Source organism: Mytilus trossulus, chromosome 7, assembly GCF_036588685.1.
Source record: "Mytilus trossulus isolate FHL-02 chromosome 7, PNRI_Mtr1.1.1.hap1, whole genome shotgun sequence".
Taxonomy (NCBI): Eukaryota; Metazoa; Mollusca; class Bivalvia; order Mytilida; family Mytilidae; genus Mytilus; species Mytilus trossulus.
In genome coordinates, this window is record NC_086379.1 from 36,114,116 (window position 1) to 36,140,116 (window position 26,001).

A 26,001-nucleotide genomic window follows, 5' to 3' on the forward strand; every position below is an offset into this window, starting at 1 on the left:
ACAGTGGCAAACAAACGTTTGAATCATAAAGTAACTTTGATTGAACACTTTACAAAACGATGGAGAATGGAATACCTCACTGGATGACGAGAATTTCATCGCGTCTCCGGAGACCAAAGCGCACATGTGAAAATCGGTTCCGTCGTACAAATCATGGACAATTCACCAAGAATGATGTGGAAACTAGCAGTTATAGAAGATTTGATCACCGGGAAGGATGGAGTCCTAAGAGCAGTCAAATTACGTACACCAAATGGACTGATTACCACGAGACCAATTGTGAAACTGGTGCCACTGGAAATATGAACTTTAATTGTTAAAAGTGTTTTTCAACACCCTTTTTATGAACAATACATGAACAGTAATTGCATTTTGCGGCCCCCAGAATGTTGTGAATTAGTTATAGTTACTTTATACTCTTTTATTTGTTTAACGTTTTACCGCCAATTACGTAACAACAGGCCCGCAACGTCGTCACTTGCCGACGTCTCTCTTGTATATCATAGACTAGTAAAGCATACGAAGCATTGAAGACGCTTTTGTGTTTACTATTATCGATACGTCCAAAACAATGATAAATCCTGACAGGTGCTTCGAAGGTCACATAGCTCTCCCACTTTTTCTTTTATTATGAATCCTTGGCTTTCAAATGTTCGGCTTTTGACCGTTCCTAATAATTGCAAATCCAGAAAAGTGCTTCGGACCGAATATGTCTTAAAAATGGGTTGTTTTCATGTTTATTAATCCTTTCGAAAATTCCCTTGTCTAATTCAAACAAATATGGTAAATATGTGTGTCTAGATTTCTTTTTTCAAATAGAATTAGCATTTAAAATTATATGATTCAATATATAATCACCATTTCTATTAGTTTAAGTAAATATAAAAAAAAGAAGATGTGGTATTATTGCCAATCAGACAACTATCAACAAAAGACCAAAATGTCACAGACCATAACTACTTTAGGTCACCGTATGGCCTTCGCAATGAGAAATCCCATACCGCATAGTCAGCTATAAAAGGCCCCGATAAAACAAGGTAAAACAATTCAAACGGGAAAACTAACGGCCTGATTTAAAGTAGATCATGAATATAATTCAGAACAAATATAGATATATGCAAAAACTAAGCAATGAATGTCACGTTACTTGACACATGAAAAGACAATCGGCTTAGGAGTATTCATGAAACTTCACATTTAATCTTAAAAAAAACTACTTTATTGGTACAGATAAGTTAAAGAAAAAAAAAAAAAAGTACACATATTGATGTCAGAAGGTACACAGATAATTATGTATTTACTTGTATTTTCTGTATGAGAAGATAATAAATCATCGTAAGGAATACAACAGTCACTGTTGTTTTCTGTTCATTTGATGTGATGTATATTTTGATTTTTTTCTATCTGATAAGGAAACTTTCCGTTTAAAATTACTTTTCGACTTCTGTATTTTGATATTTTACTTTTTGTATGTTTTTTTTTATCTTTTTTATAAGACAGATGATCATTATATAATATCTAAACTCTTGAGTCATAATACGTGCCGGAGACCGAAATATTAACAACCGACTATAAAATGACACAAAGAACCTTGATTGATATTTTCTTTTATTCATGAACAAACAATCATCACATTTTATTCGTTAATATTTGTTTAGAATACATGATTAATCAAATAATATAATTCTTCGCTATTTCATAAATCTGCATATTAATTAAAATAACAGATGCAAATTTAACAAAAAAAATACATCGCACTAGACAAATCAATGATAATACAATATACATCAAACAAAGGCAAACACAATTTGGCACTTGATAGCGTAAGTAATGATTTAATCTAATTCTATGAATAGTTGTTACGTGACAATACATAGCTGCAATTATAATACGTAGAAGACAGGGTGACATCCCAGGAGTTAGTGGGGTAATAACATTCGTATTAGCAATATTGCCACCAATACACAAGTTATTGTACATATTCATTGTAATGTCGATTTAAATTTATTCAAATACAACTTCAAATATCTGAATCATGTTACTAATACGCGTGAAATATATCTGTAATCAAATGGTAAAAAGTGTCGCAAAAGTTTTACTAGTATAAAATAAAATCGGGGGAGGGAAGGACTCTTCCCTATTCTCTTAGAGCACATTGATAATCGATTTTTATTTTTAGAAATTTGTATCATAAGTAACCATGATAGAAAAAGTTTTTATTTCAATCACGGAGTTGGTTCAACTGAATCAGATGTAGTGAACTATTCAGATTGGTTCGGTACTGTAATATATAAAACAAATTTTAATTCTATATCTTTTATATTACGAATTCCATCATTGTAACTAAACAACAAGTTCTATTCCATTACGGAAAGTTTACACATATGCGGTTTTAGCTTCTCTGCAAATTTGTTCTGCATTCCCTTTTTGTTTCTGATACACTAAATACGTACCGAGTATTTGGTTTCTTAACTATTTGCATTTTTCAGATATTCTTTAAACTAAAATCTTGCATGAATTAATTGTCATTTATAGGCACGGAAACGAATCATTCAAATGTATCTAATCACTAATATATTTTTTTTAATTTGAGCGTCACTCATGAGTCTTTTGTAGATGAAACGCGCGTCTGGCGTATATACTAAATTTAGTTCTGGTATCTATGACGAGTTTATTTACCCAAGGAATGTTAAATTAACTAATTGTGACAGCTTTATAGAGCTAGACGAATTATTGCATTAAGCATGATTGGCAAATTCGACGTGAAAACACCCTAACTATATGTTTCACCCGTAAAATTTATATCACTTAAAAGAATATGCTGTATTTGGTTCATAGTTTCTCTGAAACAATCCTGGTATTCACAATTCAAGCTGTTTTGTCCTTCTTCCTTATTGTAAACAGCATAATGGATACTAAACTTAATAGGAATAGTATCTGTAGAAACTTGACACTTTCTGGACGATCACTTGGTTGATATACTTCAAAAAAGCACATGACCCAATTCAGTAATAATGAGGCAGCACATCGTGTGATCTCGTAATACACAGCGTATGGTCTGAAAAAGAATTTTTGTTTCGTTATTCGATATGTTTTTTTTCTTTTTGTTTTTTAATTGGTGTATACGATGTTGTAGTTTGTGTCATACAATGTTTTTAGAATTTTGCAACTTCGACAATTGTAAGTGTAATTTAGCTGAAAGAGATTATCGTCTACCATGTGCCTACAGTTAAGAGAACTAAAGGGTATTTTTTTCATTTAATTTAGCTGTTTTAACTAAAACAGATATCAAACTGTCATTAGATAACTTAAAAATAAATAAAATATAAATGAACTTTACACTGCTAATATAATTTTTTCGATTTTTTAGATGGAGACATGTGTATTTTCAAAGTTTTTACTAATATACATGTACTAGGCCACACCAATTTAATTCCTTGTTCGACGGACCCACTCGCACCTATTTTTTTCTAAACAGATTATTTCTATATTTTTGTTATTCCCGCTTCCCGCACTATTAAATGATATCAACATTTGTTTTTTAAAATCACAGTCAATTTATCCCATATGTGATTGATTGATGGTTGATTGCTTTACGTCGCATTAGCACAACAAGCATGTGGGAGTGCTCCGATATAAATAGTTAACGGCGGAAATACTTGTACAGAACAATTATTGGTTTCTTCCTCCCTTTCTTATATTCCCTATCAAAAAAATTTCGTTGTTAGAATAAAGTACAAAGAACTTCAGAAAGATTTGCCTTCAACTGCAATTATATTGTATGCTGGCAAAACAAAACTATCCATAACCGCTGCATGTTTATGTACCTGTCCTGATTGATTCAGGTGCCTGCCGTTCAGCAGTTATCGTTTTTAATGTTGTTCATTGGTATTTTCCTGTTTAGATATATAAATTAGATAGTTGGTTTTCCTGTTCGAATTGTGTACACTAATAATTTTGGGGTCCCTTATTGCTGGCTGTTTAGTCTGGATCAAAGCCCTGTGGTAAAGGACGTACTTTGACCTGTGTTTGTTATTATCAGGTTGGGAACAACCCTTAGTCATGTCAGTACCTCAGACAAGGGGGCATTTTATTGTTGTAGAAAAGAAAAATAGACATGATAGAAATATCATCAAGGATTTGTATGGTGCTTGTGCTACTATACAAAACCCTTGAAAACTTGGAATTTTTTATTCAAAATTAATAGAGGAGAAATACCTCACATATTTAACAACTTTTCTAAAAGAGTTCACATATTTTGAATAATATTAAACTGTTAAAGTAAATGTGTTAACATGGTTTACAAAATTCTTGGACATGTTTTGACCATTTAATACTAAACAGTTTTTTTAACAAAGAAATACATTATATATATATATACAAAATATATAACTTGTATTGACCCCCATAAAAGGGATATGTATAACATTAATGGGTTGTTCCCAACATGATTATGACTTAGATGGAGAATTGTTTCATTGTCAGTCACACATACATATACCACATCTAATTATAGAATTATGTCTTGGTGAACAGAAACAAATACTTCATATATTAAGGAAATGTCAAAGTATAAGTGTTAAATCAAGTTTTAATATTGTCAAAACCTACTATTTTATGTTTACAAAAAAAAATCGCTAGCCTTTACTTTTCAAGCTTCGCCTCAAAAATTTGCAAATTCAATATGTTTTTATTAAAATTTTCAAATCGTTTGCTCGCCCAAACTTTTTGGAGTTTAAAAATCCGTAGAACAAGAAATTAATTTGGTGTGGCCCTAGTATTCTTTTCTAAAAAGATAAAGTCTTTGGTACTTTTTGTTCTTTCTCATTGTGTTCTTTGATTTGGTGCATCTCGCCGATCAGATGGGTCACCACCTTATCAATTTGTTTTTACATCTTTTTTCAATGTTGTACTAGTACACCACAGTTCCAAGTTTAAAGGGTGCTGGTCGCTAACAGAGACATTGAACCCTGTCACATTGTTTATACGCATGTCAAAATTCAAGAAGATGTAACTCAATGCTTTCGCTTAATGATACTAGTTCAAATCTAGCCATTGGTTGTGGTCTTCTCCTTTTTAGCTATATTTGTTTTCTCGGGGTCTTTTATAGCTTACTGGCCGATTATTTTGTTAACTGTTGTTTTTCGTATGGTAACCTATGGGTTTTTAAAATCTCATCCCCTTCGATTAATAAACGGGAAAAAACTGTATATCAAGTACAAATGTATCAATGGAATAATTTATACATTTATATGCGCAGTGCTAAATGTTAAACGCATCTTTCTTATATAACTTCAAAGAAAGGATACAACAGATACAATTAATTATGTTTCGTATCTCTTAAATTGGATAACAAATGTGAGTCATTTGAGAATATGCAAGAATGTCTATGTATAATTAGACCACATATATATTAAAATGGTCGTAAACACAATCATGTACAATATTCTCGAATGTGACATTTGCCGCATTTCAATTACCATAAGCAACATGAAAAATGCCATGAATAAAGCAGAACACTTGTTACCATTCCGGAGCACTTTAGATCACCACATATTTAGGAGGGGTTCATGTTAATGTCTTATTTTGTTTTATTATATTGATTCGTGGACTTGTTTGTCCCTCGTCGTCTTCCATTGTTTGCAAAGACTTTGTCAGTTTATCGTCGACTTTTGAGTTTCGAATGTCCCCTTCGCACTGTTTTCCTCTTTTTCCAGAAAAAAAATGTTGTGTAAGCAACGATACAAAATGTGAAAAATATGTGTGAAACGGTACAGCTTTACAACGAAGCTTGATCTAAAATATCAAATAGATCAGATACGCAATTGCTGAGATATGGGATAGAGATATTTTACGGACTGACAAAAGAATGGCCGAACAGATCTAGTAACAAACGCATGCTGTTATGCACACATTTTATCATGAAATTCTTCAACTGTCCTTTGTACACGTATTTCCATTGTGTGGCATCCGTTTACATTTATCACTGATGATGTTATCTTTCAATCATATGGTGATATTTCACCTGTATATGTTGTGGGAACAACATTACATGGTTTCAACTGGTTATTATAAAATACGAAATCACCTTTGTATGATGTGAAAATATCAATCTACTATCAACAAAGCATACATACTTTTTACCCATATCCACATTTCATAATATGATCGGTATTTTTACTATGTCCTTTTGTCCTTATGTGTTTGCTATTGTCTTTAAATGACGTTTCATTTGCATTTGAAAATAAATGTTGTGCAAATTCACTAATTCTATTTACATTCTCATTTATATTATTTTCTTGTACACTTTTTAGTTGTTTTTCATATGGTGGGCACCTTTTCCCTTAAAATATGAGCAAACGTAAATATATGATAGGTTTCGTGGCAAGCTATAATACCAAGTTTAACCGATATTTTTCGTATGAAGTTGTTTGTACAAAGTCAAGAATACGGTATTTGTTTTTACTTGTTCCGTTTGCATTTTTCTGTTTTTAGGGACTTCCACTTGATGAATTTGCCTTGGAGTTTAGTATCTATATTCGATTGGTCATTAATATGGTCAATTAGCATGATCCTTGACCGAATACTGTTCACATGAAAAATTGGGTTTGTTTCTTTTCTTTGAAATTATAATAAATCTCCGGTCAAATCTGTATCTGGCCTTTGATACATGGTTAAGATTATTTCTGAGTTGCACCTTAAAGCATAGGTACAACGTTTCAAAGATATATAATAATAGCTCCACGATATATAAAGTTGAAATTACACCATATAATAAATGGTTCTTTGTGTGATTGTGAAAGACCATCGTAGAAAGAGAATGGGTATAAAGAGTTTTTATTTTTTATTGAGTCTTTAATAGTTCTTAACATTTTCTGAGGTGTTTAGAAATTGATACTTACGCGTTATCAAATATTTTTCCGAAGCAAGTAAGACTGAATCCGGAATACAATAATAAACAAATGATCAAAGCTTGTGACAAACTCTAAAAAATAAATGATACAAATATGATTGTTTACATACTTTACACACTTCTAACAAACACATTTTCATATAGTAAAACCGAGATAAAACTAAATTTACAAGTAATACCAGTACAAATGTAAAGTACTACATAACTGCTCAATTGTAGTCACAACCTTTGGTCTTGAGCGTTGTTGATAACAACTCAATCCAGACAAACACACTAAAATCACGATAATGAAGTCATAAGATTCCAGTAGATATGTCTAGCATGTTAGCTTCAATTTCGGGATGAAATTTAACATTTAGCTCAAATGGTATTTATATACTAGTACATAGGCGTATTATGCGTGTAGCGATACACCAATCCAGTCTTTGTTTGTGTTTTGGACATACAAGGAAGATGTATATCTCTAAATATTGGTATTTTGATTTATCCAAGAACTCTTTGAACTTTTCTTTGTTCATAATTTTTGAAAATTTTGCATCATAAGAATATAAATAAGATATATTACTGGTATATGTAAACTCAGCAATGCGACCTTCTTTCATGTTTTTTCGACGCTATAAACAGTGCCCATACCACTCAAACGTTTTTTGAATGACCTATTCAAGGGGTACAATCAAAATCACGTGATGGATATACACACACCGGTAGTTACAGTCGAACTCGCCGCTTGAAAGGTTAGTAGTTGCATTTTCTTGTTTATATCAATTAAATTTTGATTAATAAGTTGGCACACCGAATGTCTGATAGTATGTAGTTTTAAAATACACAATTTGTTTTGCTAGAAAGCGTGCAGTTATTGCAAACACTTCGACACAGTTATCTGTTGAAATTTTGGAACTGTGTCGAAGTGTTAGCATTAACTGCACGCTTTCCAGCAAGGATAATTGTGTATTTCAAAACTAGATAGTATCCGACATTCGGTGCACTACCTTATTTATTAAATTTTATTGATATCAACAAGTAAATACGACTACTTACCTTTCAAGCGGTCTGCTCGACTTTACCTTCCGGTGTGTGTATATCCATCACGTGATTTTGATTGTACCATTTGATAATGTCAAGACGTAAACAAATCGCCTAACTTAAGGTTCATCATAACCTTTTGGCTAAAATGGCCGTATTTACACCCCAAATTTTACTCTGAGTACAGACTAACCTATACACCTGCAACAGATTTAATGGATGGCAGGAACTAGATATATAAATTTTAAATGCATTTTATGTTTCAGAAAATTATAAACTTTTCTAAATTTTGCTATCCATTTTTTTTCGTTCCTGCAGAATGTGCAAAAATTAACTAAGTAGTGAAAACGATTGAGAAGCTCCCCTCATATAATCAATGTTGTGAGTAGTATTGATTTAAATGGACAATAGATGGACAATATACACCTGTAAACAATAGGTGATTTAACAGGTTTAAACTGTGTAACTGAGTGGACCGTATCAAATGAAACTCGGGTGTTTGTTTATTTTTCTATCTTCTGCAGACTGGAAAAAAATGCACATCAAAATGCAGGTAAGTTTTTAATTTTCTGAAACGTAGACTTCATATAACTTTTATATATCTAGTTCCTGCCATGCCTTAAAACTTTCCTGGATGTACCAGTTTGTCTGTACTCATAGTAATTTTTGAGGTGTAAACACGGCCATATTTTTCAATTCCTTATGATGAACCTTAATCCACGACCAGGTCAGATTATTAGATAGTTGCCATTTTCACCAGTGTGGATATGAATTGACAAGGGCTAGAGATGTGGGAAGGGGAGCTAACGGATTTTTGTTTTTAGTTAATAATAGATAAGGAATTTATAGTTGAATAATAAAAAAAAATGTATTAACTTATCTGGTGATCATTACAAATTTGCTTTCTTTTGGTGGCAAAAGCCTCCACTCATAATTAGATATTCATATTTAAAATATCTGACGTTCAGAGTTTCTTCAAATACGATTGTTTTCCTATCTACAATTAAACGGCTTAAATTCAAAAACAAAAAAATACTGGGTTCTGTTGCTCATACAAAATATTTTTTTACTTTATTCATGAAAAACATCAAATTAAAGTGCCTTCGAAAATTATCATTGACTCATTTACGCGTTGCTGATAACAACTCAATCCAGAAACACGCACTGAAATCATGATAATGATGTCATAAGATTCTGTTAAATATGTCAAAGAATGTTAGCTCTAATTTCAGGATGACTTCTAACATGTAGCTAAAATGGTATTCGTTAGAGTATTTATAAATTATGGAAAACAAGCAATTTACACAGTGAATGAAACTTCATCAAAATTCTCATTGAATTAACCAGCTGTCTGGGTATCTTGTAAATTGTCAACGTCATAACCATATAATCTTTTTAAGAGTTTGACACGTTTGGTCGTTTTCGGAAGTTGACACGATTTTAAAGATTATGTTTTCATGTCTAAAATAATCTAGACATAGTCAACGTCTATTTCTAAAATGATCATGTAACTGTCTCGGAGAAAAATCAAAAGGGCACACAATGCATTGATTATTATTACTATACCTACCCCTTTCTGTGTTACAAGCTCTATGTTCATTATCAGTAGTACTGTAAAGTGAACAGCAGCGTAAATATTAAATATCAAGGAATGCTTTGGGTCATACTTTGGATGTGGTGCCTTAACCTATAAAATATTTACAAAATGTTATAAACATATGTGTAAATATATAAATATATGTACAATATGTATAATATTATACTAGGCTCAGGTCATTTATTGCATTTTCCACTTTTATTTACTAGCTAAATTTATAATTTACCCAACTCTAATTATTTTCTAATATTAAAAGAATACTCTTGTTGTGATTTGTCTAAGAACCTAATATTCGGCAATATTAATCATAAACATGATAAACATTGATATTTAATCTTTTTATCAAATTTGACTACATTTGCGTTTAAAACGATATAATCACAATCTCGTATTATAAAAGCGCCAAAATATTGTAAGTTTTTATACAATATTGCATACTACAAATGCCCGAACAAAGCACTGTCTTTCAAAAATAACATATACTTTTCAAAAGTGAGCCGAACAAAACTTACGTTTGGAATATCTTCAATTAATCCTGTTCTGGGTTTTCCTTCCTCCCATCCTGGTCCACAAAATAACACACCCAATTTGTTTTTTATTCCTTTCGTATCCAAAAACCGTTGAAATGTATACTTGGCGTGACAAAACTATCAAAAAAATACATAAGATTAAAATGCGAAAAGAAAAAGAAAAAAAAGTATGAGAAAGAAGAGGTGTATCTATAAGTATACTTTACTGCAATGGCAACACCCCAAACTCTGACGTATCAACGGAACGCGAAATCTGGGTGAGAAAAAAGTTGTATGTATTTCTAAAAGTTCACATCATGATGAATATGTGTTATGTTCTGAGTATCGAAGTGATGTGACCACGTCAACTTCTCCGTTAACTGCCTCAATTCACAACTTCATACTTTAACCTTGGACGGGACGGGCAAACAGACCCTGCAGATAGGGACGAACCTACCAGAAAAGTTAACAGGAACCTCGGCGGTCGTCTTAAGTTACATACATTTGTTTGGTTTGTTTAATGTGTTGCGTCGATTTTGTTAGTTGTTTTTTTTAGGGTATTTGTGTTCAGGACACATCGTCACATAGGGGGACAGGAGGGACCCTGATCCCGAAATCCTGGGCTTAAAAACACAAAATTTCGCGGTCCCGAATTTAAATAAATTTAGATCCCGACATTCCGAAATTCGAAAATACAATTCCTGGATCTCGAAAGTGTCAATCCCGAAAAGCTTAAAAACACCCTGTTATGATATTGTAATTATTATGTTTATTTATGTTGGCCTAATTTATGTTGTATGGCCTGATAGTTGTTTACCAAATAATCTTGTAACTGTGCAGTTTAGGAATCACTGTAACAATCACAGAATGATTAGAACTTTCTAGAATGATCCTTATAAAAGATGCGTAATTTAAACTTCTACGTTATTCCAGAAACTTCCGTTGTAACTTTCCAGGATTTTCCACAATGTTCCATTATAGAGTGTTCTAGAATTTTCCATGACAACACTATATATACAGACACTAAAGTTAAACTCTAATAATTAAACTTGGACATAGACATTGATAGACATTAGTATTCACAGCATTTGGATTGACACTTTTATTCTACAAACAACATCATACTGGATTGTGACATTAGTAGTGAACGTAATATTCAAATTGGATTCCGAAAGATTTCCGGATACAGATAAAGATAACAGATTGGACTCATATTTTGACAGTTAAGTTAACAGTAATATTTGTGTAATACGTTTTGTAAACTTTTGTATATTAAATATTGTTAAATTTTACTATTGATTTGTGTCTTTTGTTGGCTACAATTTAAAGGCGATTTCTGGCCGTAACAGAAATTGGGGGCTCGTCCTGGGATCTTAAAAATATTTTATTCAAAATTTGATTAGCATTTTTATTATAACTAGCCAACAAAATTCTACAAAATGGCATTTGATGCTGGTAAATTTTTGAAAACGCCAGACCTGGAGAGTTTTGATAATTCAAAGAAAGAGGAATTAGTGTTGCTTGCTAAACAACTGAAATTAGTTTTTAAAGTATCTATGAGAAAACAAATTATAAAAAATTTGGTTATAGACAAATTAGTTGACGCAGAAATTTTAGGTGAAGAGGCTCTTGATCTTAAGGTCGAAAATGTTGACACCTTTAAATTAAAGCAGCTTGAATTAGAACATGAGTTTAAATTAAAACAATTGCAAGCAGAATTGGAAATGAAGGAAAGGTTGGAGATAGAGAAAAGAAAAAAAAAAGAAGATGAATTTAAATTAAAAGAACTTGAAATGAGAGAAAGGCTAGAGATGGAAAAACTGAAAATTGAAATGGTCAAAGAAGAAAGCAACACTAAAGTTCACTCGAAATCAGATTATTTTGATGCAGCAAAAAATATACGTTTGGTTCCTAAATTTTGTGAAAAAACAGTTGATAAATATTTTCAACAGTTTGAGAAAATTGCAAATAATTTGAAATGGCCGAAGCCATATTGGACTACGATGCTGCAAAGTGTTTTTGAGGGTAAGGCCGCTGAAATTTATTCCGCACTTCCATCAGAAAAAAGTTCTGATTATGATATGGTAAAAAAGGAAGTTTTGAAAGCTTATGAACTAGTACCAGAAGCATATAGACAGAAATTTAGATCCTATAAAAAGTTTGATTCACAAACATATGTGGAATTTGCTCGGGAAAAAGAAGATCTATTTGATAAATGGCTTACGTCAAAGAAAACAGATAACAATTTTGATAACCTAAGACAATTGATGTTATTAGAAGAGTTCAAACAATGTGTTCATTTAGACTTAAAAACACATTTAGACGACAAAACTGTTGAGTCAATACATGATGCAGCTGTTATTTCAGATAATTATACTCTTTCACATAAAAGAAGTTTCAAGGGTCAATATGTTAATACTTCCAGTGGAAATTACAAAAATCAAAGCACTGAGCATATTGATAGTAAGCCTGTTCCACAGAATAAGAGTCAGTCCAGTTATAATATGTCTAGTCCAAAATTTGATACTTTTGAGAAGAAGTCACTGACTTGTGCTTATTGTAAGAAGATTGGTCACCTGATGGCTGATTGTTTTAGACTCCAGAAGAAGAATGAACGAGATAATAAGCCGAAGACCAGTGCTTGTACGACACCTTATATTACCAGTACATTGGAATGTCCTGCGAGTCAGGCTTGTAAGTCCAGTTTTTGTGATTATATGGAGGAATATAAACCCTTTATGTCTGATGGGTTTGTTGCTATTGTTGATGATACCACTCTTCAGCCTATTAAGATTTTACGGGACACTGGAGCTTCTCTATCTTTATTGTTAGAAGGTGTGTTGCCTTTGTCTGAGAAGACTTCTGTTGGTGCCTCCGTTTTGTTACAAGGTGTAGAGTTGGGTTGTATAGATGTTCCTCTTCATCGTATTTATCTGAATTCAGATTTGATAACTGGACCAGTTGTTGTAGGTGTTCGTCCTAATCTCCCTGTTGAGGGTGTTACATTTTTGCTAGGAAATGATCTAGCTAGGAACAAAGTGGTTGCTGAACCAATTGTTACCAGTGAACCGGTGGTGGATGTTAAATCACCTGAAGATGATGCTGAATTGTATCCAGCTTGTGTTGTTACTAGGGCGATGGCTAGAAAACAACAAAATCAGAATTTGCAAGAAGACAAATTTGATTACATGGACCTTTCTGACACTTTTATAGCTGACATTGAAGGTCCTGGTAGCTCAGAAAAGGCCATTACAAAACCACCTAGTGTTAACAAGAATGTTATTATGCCATGGCCAGACGTTAACAGCCATTCATTAGACCGAGAAAATTTATCTGAAGAACAACATAAAGACCCTGAGGTTCTTCAGCTCAGCCAGAGAGCTCAACCACAGGAGGAAGCAGACAAAGTGGCCGAATGCTATTACCATCAGGACGGCATTTTAATGAGAAAGTGGAGGCCTCCTGATGCTACCCCAGAGGAGGAATGGAGAGTTGTGTACCAAGTGGTGGTGCCTAAAGTTTATAGGCAAGAAATTATTGATCTTGCCCATGACACCCCCTTGGCTGGACACTTAGGTATAAGGAAGACTTGCCTAAAAATATTGCAACATTTCTACTGGCCCAGACTTAGAAACGATGTTGCAGAATACTGCAAATCATGCCATATATGCCAGGTTGTTGGTAAACCTAACCAGAAAATACCACCAGCACCTTCTGCCTATTCCAGCCTTTGACGAACCTTTCAGCAGAGTTCTAATTGACTGCGTTGGACCTTTACCAAAGACCAAGACTGGAAATGCGTATTTATTGACAATCATGTGTACATCTACTCGCTTTCCTGAAGCTATTCCGCTCAGAAATATCAAGACACCGACTATCGTCAAAGCTTTGATCAAATTTTTCACATTAGTAGGACTTCCTAAGTCTATACAGTCCGACCAGGGATCAAATTTCATGTCAGGTTTATTTCAGCAAGTCGTGTACCAGTTAGGGATTGCTCAGTACAGATCAAGTGCTTATCATCCAGAATCTCAAGGTGCCTTAGAACGTTTTCATCAAACATTGAAGAACATGATTAGAACTTTTTGTCTTCAATTTGACAGAGACTGGGATGATGGAGTTCACTTTCTACTTTTTGCGGTCCGAGAGGCTGTTCAAGAATCCCTTGGATTTAGTCCCTTTGAGTTGGTATTTGGTCATACTGTAAGGGGACCGTTAAAATTGATTAAGGAAAAGTGGCTTACTGAACATACTGACTTGAATCTTTTAGACTATGTATCTAGATTTAAAGAAAAATTGTTTACTGCTTGTCAAATTGCTCAGAAAAACTTAAAAAATGTACAGAACAAGATGAAAATATGGTATGATAAAGATGCCAGGGACAGAGTTTTTGAGCCTGGTGATAAGGTACTTGTATTTTTGCCAGTCCCTGGACATCCTTTACAGGCTAAATATTGTGGTCCTTATACAATAGAGAGTAAAATTAATGATTTGAATTATATTGTAAAAACTCCAGGTCGGTGCAAACAAACTAGAGTGTGTCATATTAATATGTTAAAACCATATTTTGAGCGTACTAATGTACTATGTGATAGTAAACCAATTGCCACTTTAGGCATGGTTAAATTTGAGAACAATCATGACAAACCAGATGTAATTGAACCAACTTTTAGTTGTAAAACTATGGAAGAGACAGTTAGATTGAAAAATTCAGAAATTTTGTCAAATTTAGATTCAAAACTTGCACATCTGTCATTCGATCGTAGAGAAGAAATAAAAGCTTTGGTATTTTCCTTTAAAAATCTTTTTCCAGATGTGCCTAACAAAACAACTGCTGTTTGTCATGATGTTGATGTAGGAGATGCTTCTCCAATTAAGCAACATCCTTACCGGCTCAATCCACTCAAACTTGAAGTTATGAGAAAAGAAATTAAATATATGCTTGACAATGATATTATTGAGCCGAGTAACAGTGAATGGAGCTCTCCTTGTCTCCTTGTGCCAAAACCAGATAAAACTTTTCGTTTCGTGACTGATTTCAGAAAAGTAAATTCAGTCTCAAAATCTGATTCCTATCCGATTCCAAGGATAGACGATTGTATTGACAATATTGGTCAAGCAAAATTTGTGAGCAAATTTGATTTATTGAAAGGTTATTGGCAAGTTCCATTGACACAGAGAGCTCGTGAAATATCAGCTTTTGTTACACCAGATGGCTTATTTCAATATACTGTAATGCCATTTGGCATGAAAAGTGCTCCAGCTACATTTCAAAGAATGATCAATAATGTTATAAAAGATTTAGACTGTTGTTATGCTTATATTGATGATCTTATTGTATGTAGTGATAGCTGGGAACAGCATTTAACACATTTGTATGATACTTTTGATAGATTGTCAAAATCAAATTTGACTGTTAATCTTGGTAAAAGTGAATTTTGTCAGGCCACTGTTGATTATTTAGGGCATACAGTTGGCCAAGGTCAAGTAAAACCTATAATGGCTAAAGTGGAAGCTATTTCCAAATTTCCTCCTCCTACAAATAGAAAACAACTTATGAGATATTTAGGCATGATTGGATTTTACAGGAAATTTTGTTCAAATTTTGCTACTGTTGTTCAACCATTGACTCATCTTTTACGAAAAGACTCTAAATTTATCTGGAGTGAAAATTGTCAAAACGCTTTTGAAAATAGCAAATCACTTTTAATTAATAGTCCAGTTCTGATTACTCCAGACTTTGAAAAACAATTTAAACTTGCCGTTGATGCAAGCGATGTAGGAATAGGAGCTGTTTTATATCAAGAGACAGATGATAATGTTGAAAAACCTATATCATATTTTTCTAAGAAATTAGATAAACATCAGAAAAATTATTCAACTATTGAAAAAGAGTGTTTTGCAATGTTGTCAGCACTTCAACATTTTGATGTATATTTGAATCCCACTGTATATCCTATTCTGGTTTATACTGATCATAATCCTCTCACCTTCATGCATAAAATGAGAAACAAGAATCAGAGGTTGACTAGGTGGAGTTTATTGTTACAGGAATATGATGTAATTGTAAAACATATTAAGGGTAAAGATAATGTAATAGCTGATGCTTTATCTAGAGCTTATTAAATCACTTTGTATATATTATGTATTTTTATTCATATTATTCCTGATAAGGTTTTGTTACACAAAAACTTCTTTTAAGGGGGGAGGTGTTATGATATTGTAATTATTATGTTTATTTATGTTGGCCTAATTTATGTTGTATGGCCTGATAGTTGTTTACCAAATAATCTTGTAACTGTGCAGTTTAGGAATCACTGTAACAATCACAGAATGATTAGAACTTTCTAGAATGATCCTTATAAAAGATGCGTAATTTAAACTTCTACGTTATTCCAGAAACTTCCGTTGTAACTTTCCAGGATTTTCCACAATGTTCCATTATAGAGTGTTCTAGAATTTTCCATGACAACACTATATATACAGACACTAAAGTTAAACTCTAATAATTAAACTTGGACATAGACATTGATAGACATAAGTATTCACAGCATTTGGATTGACACTTTTATTCTACAAACAACATCATACTGGATTGTGACATTAGTAGTGAACGTAATATTCAAATTGGATTCCGAAAGATTTCCGGATACAGATAAAGATAACAGATTGGACTCATATTTTGACAGTTAAGTTAACAGTAATATTTGTGTAATACCTTTTGTAAACTTTTGTATATTAAATATTGTTAAATTTTACTATTGATTTGTGTCTTTTGTTGGCTACAATTTAAAGGCGATTTCTGGCCGTAACAACCCGAGTACCGATAAAGGTCATATCGTCCCTCTCAGACCGAAGCTTGTAAACTTGTATTTTGTATCTCTTTGTACATGTACATGTATATTCAAGGCAAGCAATATGTAGTTTTGTTAATTTATCATTTAACTTTAGATTAAAAATACATTATGTTTTACCTGTACATAGTTTGGATCATAAGTATTCAGGGGATGGGTCAGCCCATATACTACTTCTTCGTTTTCTGCTTCAAACGTTCCTTTAAAAAGATAATGCAGATTGGAGAAACACTTTCCCTAAAAATCACTAAGTGGTTTTTTTTTAATGCTTTCAAGTCTATATTAGGTGTTTTGTGTGTTTTGTTTTAGTGGTCATCTTCAATTAGTATATAAGCTGGATTTTTTTAAGTCAAATTGGCGTCGCATTTTGAAATAACAATAGTTTGATATGTTTTAAACAACGGGATTCGTGATAAAACCCTGCGTTGAACAAAACATCGAGACAGTTCCAGCGTCATCTTCCAATGATGATATCATTTATGTTTCATGATGCATGTCGACATCTATTTCAATCTTTTTCGAAAATAAATTCAACGTTTGCTCTTTTTTGAATGAGCTTAATGTGAAATCCTTTCAGATTAACATAAACTGTATTGTATTAAACATGCATCTGCGCATTATTAAAAAAGCTTAAAGCAAACTACGCAAGCAAACTTGCGTTTCTGGTTGTGAAGCTGCAGTTTACTTTATTGATCTCCTTTGTTTCTTATTTATCAATTTTATAAAGTTTTTCCTACATTTTTATTTAATTATCTAGTATGTAATTATGTTATTATTTCGTGTTTGTTTCATCACTTTTTGCCATACGTATTTTGTCTTAAGTTAAATGATTTCGCCACAGTTTATGTTTTTGCCATTTTCACATTTCGTGACTTATTCAATTTTGACAGTAGTCCATTTTCGGGACATGACAAAATATCCTAAAAGAATACAAATCGCCGTTTCAATCCAGTCAAGTTTATTACTTGTCAATCGTGATAAATAGCCATTTATTTATAAATATAGGTCAATGTGATATATCCATACGGTTCTCCTCATAACAAAAATAAATCAAATATGTCAATGTTTGCTTTCATGATGAAGTGCTGGTACCAAGAAACGTGCGTGAGTCAGTGTAATTTATTGAAAACTAATAAGAAAAGCAATTATTTACCCTAAATCATTGCGTGAAACAAAGTCATCAAATACAATAGAATATATTTCTTCGAACTTACCAAACAATCTGTCCCAAATGATGAGGGTTCCGGCATAATTCTTGTCAATACAATACCGATTTCGACCATGATGTACTCTATGATGACTTGGAGTATTTAGTATATATTCTAATGGCCCGAGGGATTTTACATACTGGAAAATAATCATTTACAATTTATCCTATCATTCAAAATTTGCATATATTCTGGAATAGTTTCTCTCTTTACAAAATTTCAATATGGTCATGACATAACGTTTAATAACTAAATGTTGCAATTGTTTTGTTTTGTTAAAATTAACTATCGACCTGTAAAATTTATGTAAACTTTTTCAGTTTTTCTAAGAATTAATTGGTTGATTAACGATAAAATTGAAGAATGTGTATCGTTCAGCTGCATATATAACATGTGCAGCTATATTCATGACGATAAAATGTTCTGATTAAGCCCCTACATTGTTCAAGACAAATCCCCCGAGTCGGATTGTTAAAGCGTTCACTTTCTCTGTAACAAGTTGCACAATCTAATAAAAATTAGATCTCTCACTTGGTTTTGTTTACTGAGAAAGGCCCACGCGCGACATAAACAATTATAGCATGCGTTAGATCAATTGTAATTAACAGGAAGAGATTTCAACCCATCCTGTAGAGTGTGTTAGATGAAATTTAAATTAGATTAATACTTGCAGGAATACATTTAACTGATCCGGGGAAGGGGGAGTAACTATATGTTTTAAGTCCATACCACTTTTGTGAACTGCTAGGACTAGTTTTCTATGAACTGTTTTCCTATAGCCAGTGCATGGGTACTTGTATGATTTGAAAGATATACTTGGAGCATGAAGCTTTAGTTTATAAACTATGTAGTTGAACTAAAAGTAGAATCAATGCTTTTGCATGCGATGCATTCCTTAATTTCAGACAAACTAAGCTTGTTAATAGCAATTTTCAATAAAAGAATTTGGTTGGGCTATGTTGGCTGGTGACACGCACGCGCAATAACCGTTTATCAACAATACTATTGACCCAATGAAAGTATGAAAGTTAAAATATAACCCAATATTATTGTTTCTGCATAAGATGCGCATTTAGACAAAAAATGTCTCAATCAAACCTGCAATACTAACGTTGAACCGTGCAGGGCCAATTTTATAGGAAAACCTAGACAACGAATTGCTACCGTAGCTTATCGTGAGGGAAGCACGTTCCTTTATTTCGAATTATCTCTCAAAGTTTCAAAAGCTATCTGCTTCAACAAAAAAATATTTAAGAATTGAATGCTTCTTTTTGTAACTTCATTGGGTTGTAAAAGCGTTGAACGAAGTACATTTTGTTTCCGCGCTTCATTCTAAAATTGTGCGCACGGTAAACGCTTTTACAATCCTTTGAAGTTACAAAAAGAAGCATTCAATACTTATAATTACATTTTTAAGCTAGGATCATGGAAATGTGTACCATTTGTCATTTTAAAAACTTTTGGCGATGTGCACTCTGAACTTTCCCATTTTTTTTTATTGTTTAAAATATTTTTAACACTTTTCAGTTGAATACAAATTTTGGCTGCAGAATGGTTATTCAAGGATATTATATTTTTTTTTATATAAAATTAACATAACACATTTACATAGGCTTATTAATTATAAATTTTTGGACATCGTGTTATCATAAATAAGTTTTATTGTGTAATGCAATTGCTTAAGGAATAACACGTGGTGTGCAGTTATCCAATCAGAATAACGTATTATAATGACACATACATCTAATGTTATTATTTCCGTACCAAAGCTAAAGTATTGAGTTACCTGGCTGTCGATTCCTCGAGACAATCAGTCCAAAAGCAGAGGTGTCGTCCAAATTGTTTCAAAAACGTTAAGCAGTGATAATTTTACTGCACATTTAGACAATAAATGATTTACTTGCGCATTTGAATGACCTATTTAAACATATATTGACAAAAACAAGATATTAACATTAAACCGTACAGTATTAGTTCTGTGCTAGATGCGCGTTTCGAAAATGAAAGTCTCTTCAGTGATGTGCAAGGACAAAATATTTAAAAATCAAATACTTAATAAAAACATTGTTGACGTGATATATACAAAAAGTGGACAAAAACGTCGAAGAAAAAGCTAGACATGACTCCAAATATCTCATTTCGATTAAGTAAACTCCTACATGTAATTGCGTTTTCCTTCTTTCAACGTTTTACTCTTCATACAACAACCTTAAAGAAGTGGTATGGATGCCAATGAGACAACTCTCCGTCTAAGTCAGATCAAGTCGCAATTTGTAAAGGTAAACATTTAAAGGTCAGATTACAGCCGTCAGCAGGGAGCCTTGGCTCGCACCAAATATCAAGTAATAAAGGGCCACACAAATGACTGGTGTAAAACAATTCAAATGGAAAACCAACGGTCTAATCTGTTACAGTAAAAAAACGGAAATCGAGAAACACTTATGAACCATACATACCTGTGTATGTATCCAAAACTGATATAAGATGTTCAATTCCATGTGGACAATAAAAATCTGTGGTGGGATAAATAAGGCAAGTGGAAGATAAAACACCTGCAAATACATAAAATAATAAAAAGACAGTGTGTATTAGATGAAGTAAAACGAGGGATAACTCTAGTTTGATTGGTTTATATGATTGAAGAAATCTGGAATGGGACTCCTAACCGTCTTTGGTAGTAGGAAAAAAACAACAAATAAAGAACAGTCATACTTAAATTGTGTGATTTGTTTTTTACAGAAAGTATTTGTGATTGTCATAATTTATGTAACCAACGGTTTTCTATGGGTTGATTTAGTTCTAAACTCTACATCAGTTCTTAATCATTGCGATTTGGTAGTGTTATTTTTATGTGTGATATATATTTTTAGACTATCATGTCTCAGAAGCACTGACATGTGTATATCATTTGTCTTGTACATGTAGATAGCAATAGTCCTGTGCAATGACTGTGACGAATTAAACGTGTGGGAATATGGAAAATACATTTCCAGATTTCAGTGTTTTGTCAATATCATACACACCCAGGATGTATAACTCTGTAAGATAGATTGTCGTAAGGCTGTAGCTAGATTGTAATCTTCTGAACTGTGATGTACTTGATGGGCTGCCCACATAAAATTCACCTCTAATACAAACAAATAAAAATATGTAATACATAGAAAATTGAAAACATAAAATAGAATCATTGAAATCTTAAAGATTCATATGGACTTATTGATTGATTTAGCTTGCTCAACGTTCAGTGGCAAATATTTCATACATATTCATGTCCGGAACAAATAAACGATTTAAAAAAATCAATAGATAAGTTCTGTTAAGTTGGTCAATCTTAAAACAGGGCGCTAGAATTTAAATGCAACGTAAAAATAAAGAGTATATAATTATGTAAGATAATGGCAGGTTTTTCACCTCCTAACATGCTCCACAAATAGTTATAAAGCTTTGTAACGTCAGAGTAGGGTATTCTCCACCAGAAGATCATTATTTCATGTACAATACATTCCATACAGACGAACGGGCATTGTCTGCCGGACGCGAGAGGCACAAATAATGATCATATTGCTCACGTAAAAATCTACACCTGTGAAACTATTCTCTAGAAAAATATATTTATAATAAAAATTGTGGTCAAATTGACATTTTTCACTATTGTTAATAAATATATTATCATTTGCTGCTGTATTAATCTGTTTAAAAAACATATTGCTCAAATATGTGATAAATTGCAAGCTGTTTCAAAAACCACGTGAAACAATATCACACAACAGTCTATCAGAGCTTCCGAAAACAGTCCTACTTTTATGCAAGTTTCTATAAACAGTCTTACCGTGTGCAAGTCTATGGAACCAGTAATAACCCATATCTACGCCTAAAAAGCAGAACCACCATGTCCATTGCGAATTCCATGGTAACTCGAATATCTTGAAGTGCTCATGTACCCACATATACGACACAAGGCTAATGGCTTTTATGAATAACCTAAAATATTGACAATCCATTGTTTTGCATATAGAATAAATTAAAAAAAATGTTATAATATATAGTTCTGGGTTGGTGATACCCTCGGTAATGATACGCCTACTACATGTAGCAGTTGCGTTGACCAAGTCCCTAGTATACTCTTTTCTTATTGTAAATTGTTCTTGTACCGTAACTTAGGCCGTGCCTAATCCGAAAAGTAAAATATACATTTAAATTCACCAATGCATAAAGAACAACAATAAATAGGCCAGAAGAACGTGTCCTTTTCTGTTAAGGACATTGATCACAAAGTTTCAGAAATATATGTTTCATGAATAATGTTGGCAAAATGTGTTTTCATGTTATTGTATGTTTTATGCAGTCCATCATGGTTGAAATAAGTGTGAAACTATTTACTAAAAGCTTGCATTCCTCAATGACAATTACATTAGATACTAGCTTCTAAATTCTTCCAAAAAAATTAAGAATGATTCTTAATAATTTTGGGAAATACTCCTCCCTCTCTTGTTTATAGCATGCAAAGACTAAAACAATGTTGTATATGCTTACTCTGTAAAAGCAAGAGAGAGCTGAAATAGTTTTCATTGGACCACGCTTCATTGTCAATATCTTTGGATCTACTCTTCAACATTTTTGGCCTTCAGCATGACTTTTGTAAATTTATAACTCACTTTTTGTTTATAAACTATAAGATCATTGCATGAGGCGAATGTCATTTTGATGTTTTAAATATATATCCTCTACTTTGAAAGCATTTATTTGTAGCCTTTGGATGTTTTCTGCTCCATTGGCGGGTTGTTGTCGTTAGACAAATGCCCCATTTCAATTCCCAATTTTATTTGTATTTACACATCTATCCTGGCCATCCTCTTATGTCTTTTAGTGTCAACAAAAAATGAAAGTATTTTACTATTGCCTTCAAAGTGGACACTCACAATTATAATTCATCAAATAAAGATATGTTCATAGAAAGTCATAAGAGGATCATAAGACATCTGTCCTAAGATATATATCTTAGGACAGGTCTTAGGAATGCTTTGAAATACCAACCCCAGGACATTAACTGTATCAAAAAAGGACAATACACACTAACATGAAGGAATAATACAGTAAAAAAGTTATGAAAATATTATTGAGGGCAATATCATCTGTTATTCCATATTGGTATTATTTTAGTAGTTTTCTCTATATGAATTTGATATTAAATAAAAAAGCATATTCACCTGAGAAAGTATTATTCACCGCGCTAAACGTCACTCACTTTTACATGCTACGTTATGGTAAAATGTTTCATGTAAAATTTGTTTTGGTATAATTATGTTTGTCATCAAATACATTTTCTTTCCTCGGAAAATGGAATAAAGTTTCGGTAAATAAGGGTTTTATTGACTTTGAAAAACTAATATTCACTTTTTCAAAAGTCAATAAAACTGCATATTTACCTCATCAAAAGACAGTATATCATTCTGTGGCGATAATAAAAACATATTCTTATTTTTTGATTTTGTACAAGTTAAAACCATTTTTAAGCAATATTTTGTACAGGTTATAACATGTATGAGGTACTTTTGTACATGTTATAACTTGTATTTTTGCATTATACAAGTTATAAAATGTACAATATTTTTGTACATGTTATAACCTGTACAAAATCGCAACTTGTACACGACATATACATACGTATTAAACGTCTGTACATGTAACGTAAATATGATACGTCTGTACATATATACACAGACATATGAAACGTCTGTACATGTACACATGCATGTGATACGTCTGTAATGTACACAAACATATTATCCGTCTGTACATGTACACATACATATGATACGTCTGACATGTAATATAGTACATATGATACGTCTGTACATGTACATAAAAATATGATACATATGTATATGTACACAAATATATGAAACGTTTGTTCATGTAACATACATATGATACGTCTGTACATGTACAAATACATATGATACGTCTGTACATGTAACATACATTTGATACGTCTGTACATGTATACATAAATATGATACGTCTGTACATATATACACAGACATATGAAACGTCTGTACATGTACACATGCATGTGATACGTTTGTACATGTACACATACATATAATAAGTCTGTAATGTACACAAACATATTATCCGTCTGTACATGTACACATACATATGATACGTCTGACAAGTAATATAGTACATATGATACGTCTGTACATGTACACAAAAATATGATACATATGTACATGTACACAAATATATGAAACGTTTGTTCATGTAACATGCATATGATACGTCTGTACATGTACAAATACATATGATACGTCTGTACATGCAACATACATTTGATACGTCTGTACATGTATACATAAATATGATACGTCTGTACATGTATACATAAATATGATACGTCTGTACATGTACACATGCATATGATACGTCTGTACCATGTACACATACATATGGTACGTCTGTAAATGTATACCTTCCAGTGCAAACTTATAAAGAATTCGAAGATCAAGGCCCAGGCCATATTTAAATGGCAAGTACTTATATGGCTTCAATGATTTATTTCTTACTTAATATACAAGAAGAAGATAAAAGAATCATGATTTACATAGAAAGTTTTCATGAGGGATGGTCAATTTTTAAATTTGGAAAAGAATCATTTATTTGTTAATAACAAGACTGGTGCCATCTCAGTGGGTTGTTGCAAAGGGAAAAAGGAAAAATAAAAATGTTGGTTTGACAAAGGCAAATGATATCTAAGTCAATCCTTGAATTGCTATAACATTTAACACACATCAATCAACCAATTTTGTAGTGTATCTATACTATATCACCAGAATGATAAATAATATATTCGATGTAAATCCTAAAAACTTACAATGGAAACCTAGAAAACACCCCAGCACTAATGGATGTAATACTGTCACCGAGTCTGTACTTTCCATCCTTTTTATAAGAAGAAATGGCCAACTCTAGGAATATTAAAACGAAGAAGAATGGCCCGGACTGAAAATCAAACAAAACATTATTATTATAATATATTGGTTTGAAACATGTCTTTTAGTTATCAGATCACAAGAAAGGGTTGGTTAAGTGTGTAATGTATAGTAATTATATCATGTATATACTTCAGAGGCGGATTTAGGGAGGGGCCAGGGGGCCGTCCTCCCCTTTTGGGAAAATTTGGTGGCTTATATATGGAATCACTGAAGTGTGATTAGAGTGGGCCCGCTCTTAGGCATTCAGTGGGCCCCCACTTATGAACCACTGTACGTCTCCGATCAAATTGATAAAGGGTGTGTATATTAGGCTGTATGGGATGCAAAAATACGCAGACACGTTCACAAAAATATGGACGTACAATCCGATGCCTAGTTTGGGTGGGTGGCATGATCTCTGTACGTTGTAGAACTATTGCACAACACTATGAGGGGTTGGTCCGTAGATGGCCTGATGCTATACCGGAATTCATTTTCTAATTGTTGTCTGATTTCCGCCAGTTAACCAGCAATACACAACGTACCTTTTTGAAGTGGATATATTTATTATTTAGCCCTGAACTTGCTAACCCCTGACAGGTCGTGGACATTAAGCATATCATACAATTCAATCAAGAAAAAAAGCAATTAAACAGAAAATTAGTAAGTGTCGAGAAAGAGCTCGCCTTCTCTACTTAAGTATAGAAAGTAAACCTCATTTGGTTTATTTCATACTCAATTCAAATTATACATACTTCGTCTGTGTAGGGCGGTACGTCTTTAACATCAGAGAATGATGTTTCATTAGGTGTTACAGCATAAAACAACCGCCTCATTCCCACCTGAAACGGCACTTTTAATGCACTAGCCATGTTGGATGTTAAATAAGTAAAATGAAAAAGATTAAATATAAGTGTGTATTT

General features: G+C 32.7%; 1 protein-coding gene across 1 annotated transcript; it reads right to left on the reverse strand.

The window, feature by feature from the left end:
• Positions 1-1,692: 1,692 nt before the first annotated feature.
• Positions 1,693-26,001, reverse strand: LOC134725001 (alkylglycerol monooxygenase-like). The gene is made up of 11 exons (XM_063588445.1): positions 25,834-26,001; positions 24,979-25,106; positions 21,934-22,085; positions 21,128-21,231; positions 20,561-20,656; positions 18,111-18,243; positions 17,017-17,096; positions 10,046-10,180; positions 9,507-9,623; positions 6,903-6,985; positions 1,693-3,058 (listed from the first exon to the last, which is right to left on the reverse strand). Exons 1-11 carry the CDS (start codon positions 25,948-25,950, stop codon positions 2,869-2,871), a joined length of 1,335 nt encoding a protein of 444 aa, XP_063444515.1. The 5' UTR covers positions 25,951-26,001; the 3' UTR covers positions 1,693-2,868.

What these genes read in the sequence shown, in the direction of transcription:
- LOC134725001 (XM_063588445.1), bottom strand. Translation starts at nt 25,950, where the DNA reads ATGGCTAGTGCATTAAAAGTGCCGTTTCAGGTGGGAATGAGGCGGTTG. An exon ending in ATGATCCAAACTATGTACAG is followed by an intron (nt 10,181 to 17,016) that starts GTAAAACATAAT and finishes TTTTTTTGATAG; the next exon opens with TTTTGTCACGCCAAGTATAC. An exon ending in GGAAAAATATTTGATAACGC is followed by an intron (nt 3,059 to 6,902) that starts GTAAGTATCAAT and finishes ATTCTTTTTCAG; the next exon opens with ACCATACGCTGTGTATTACG.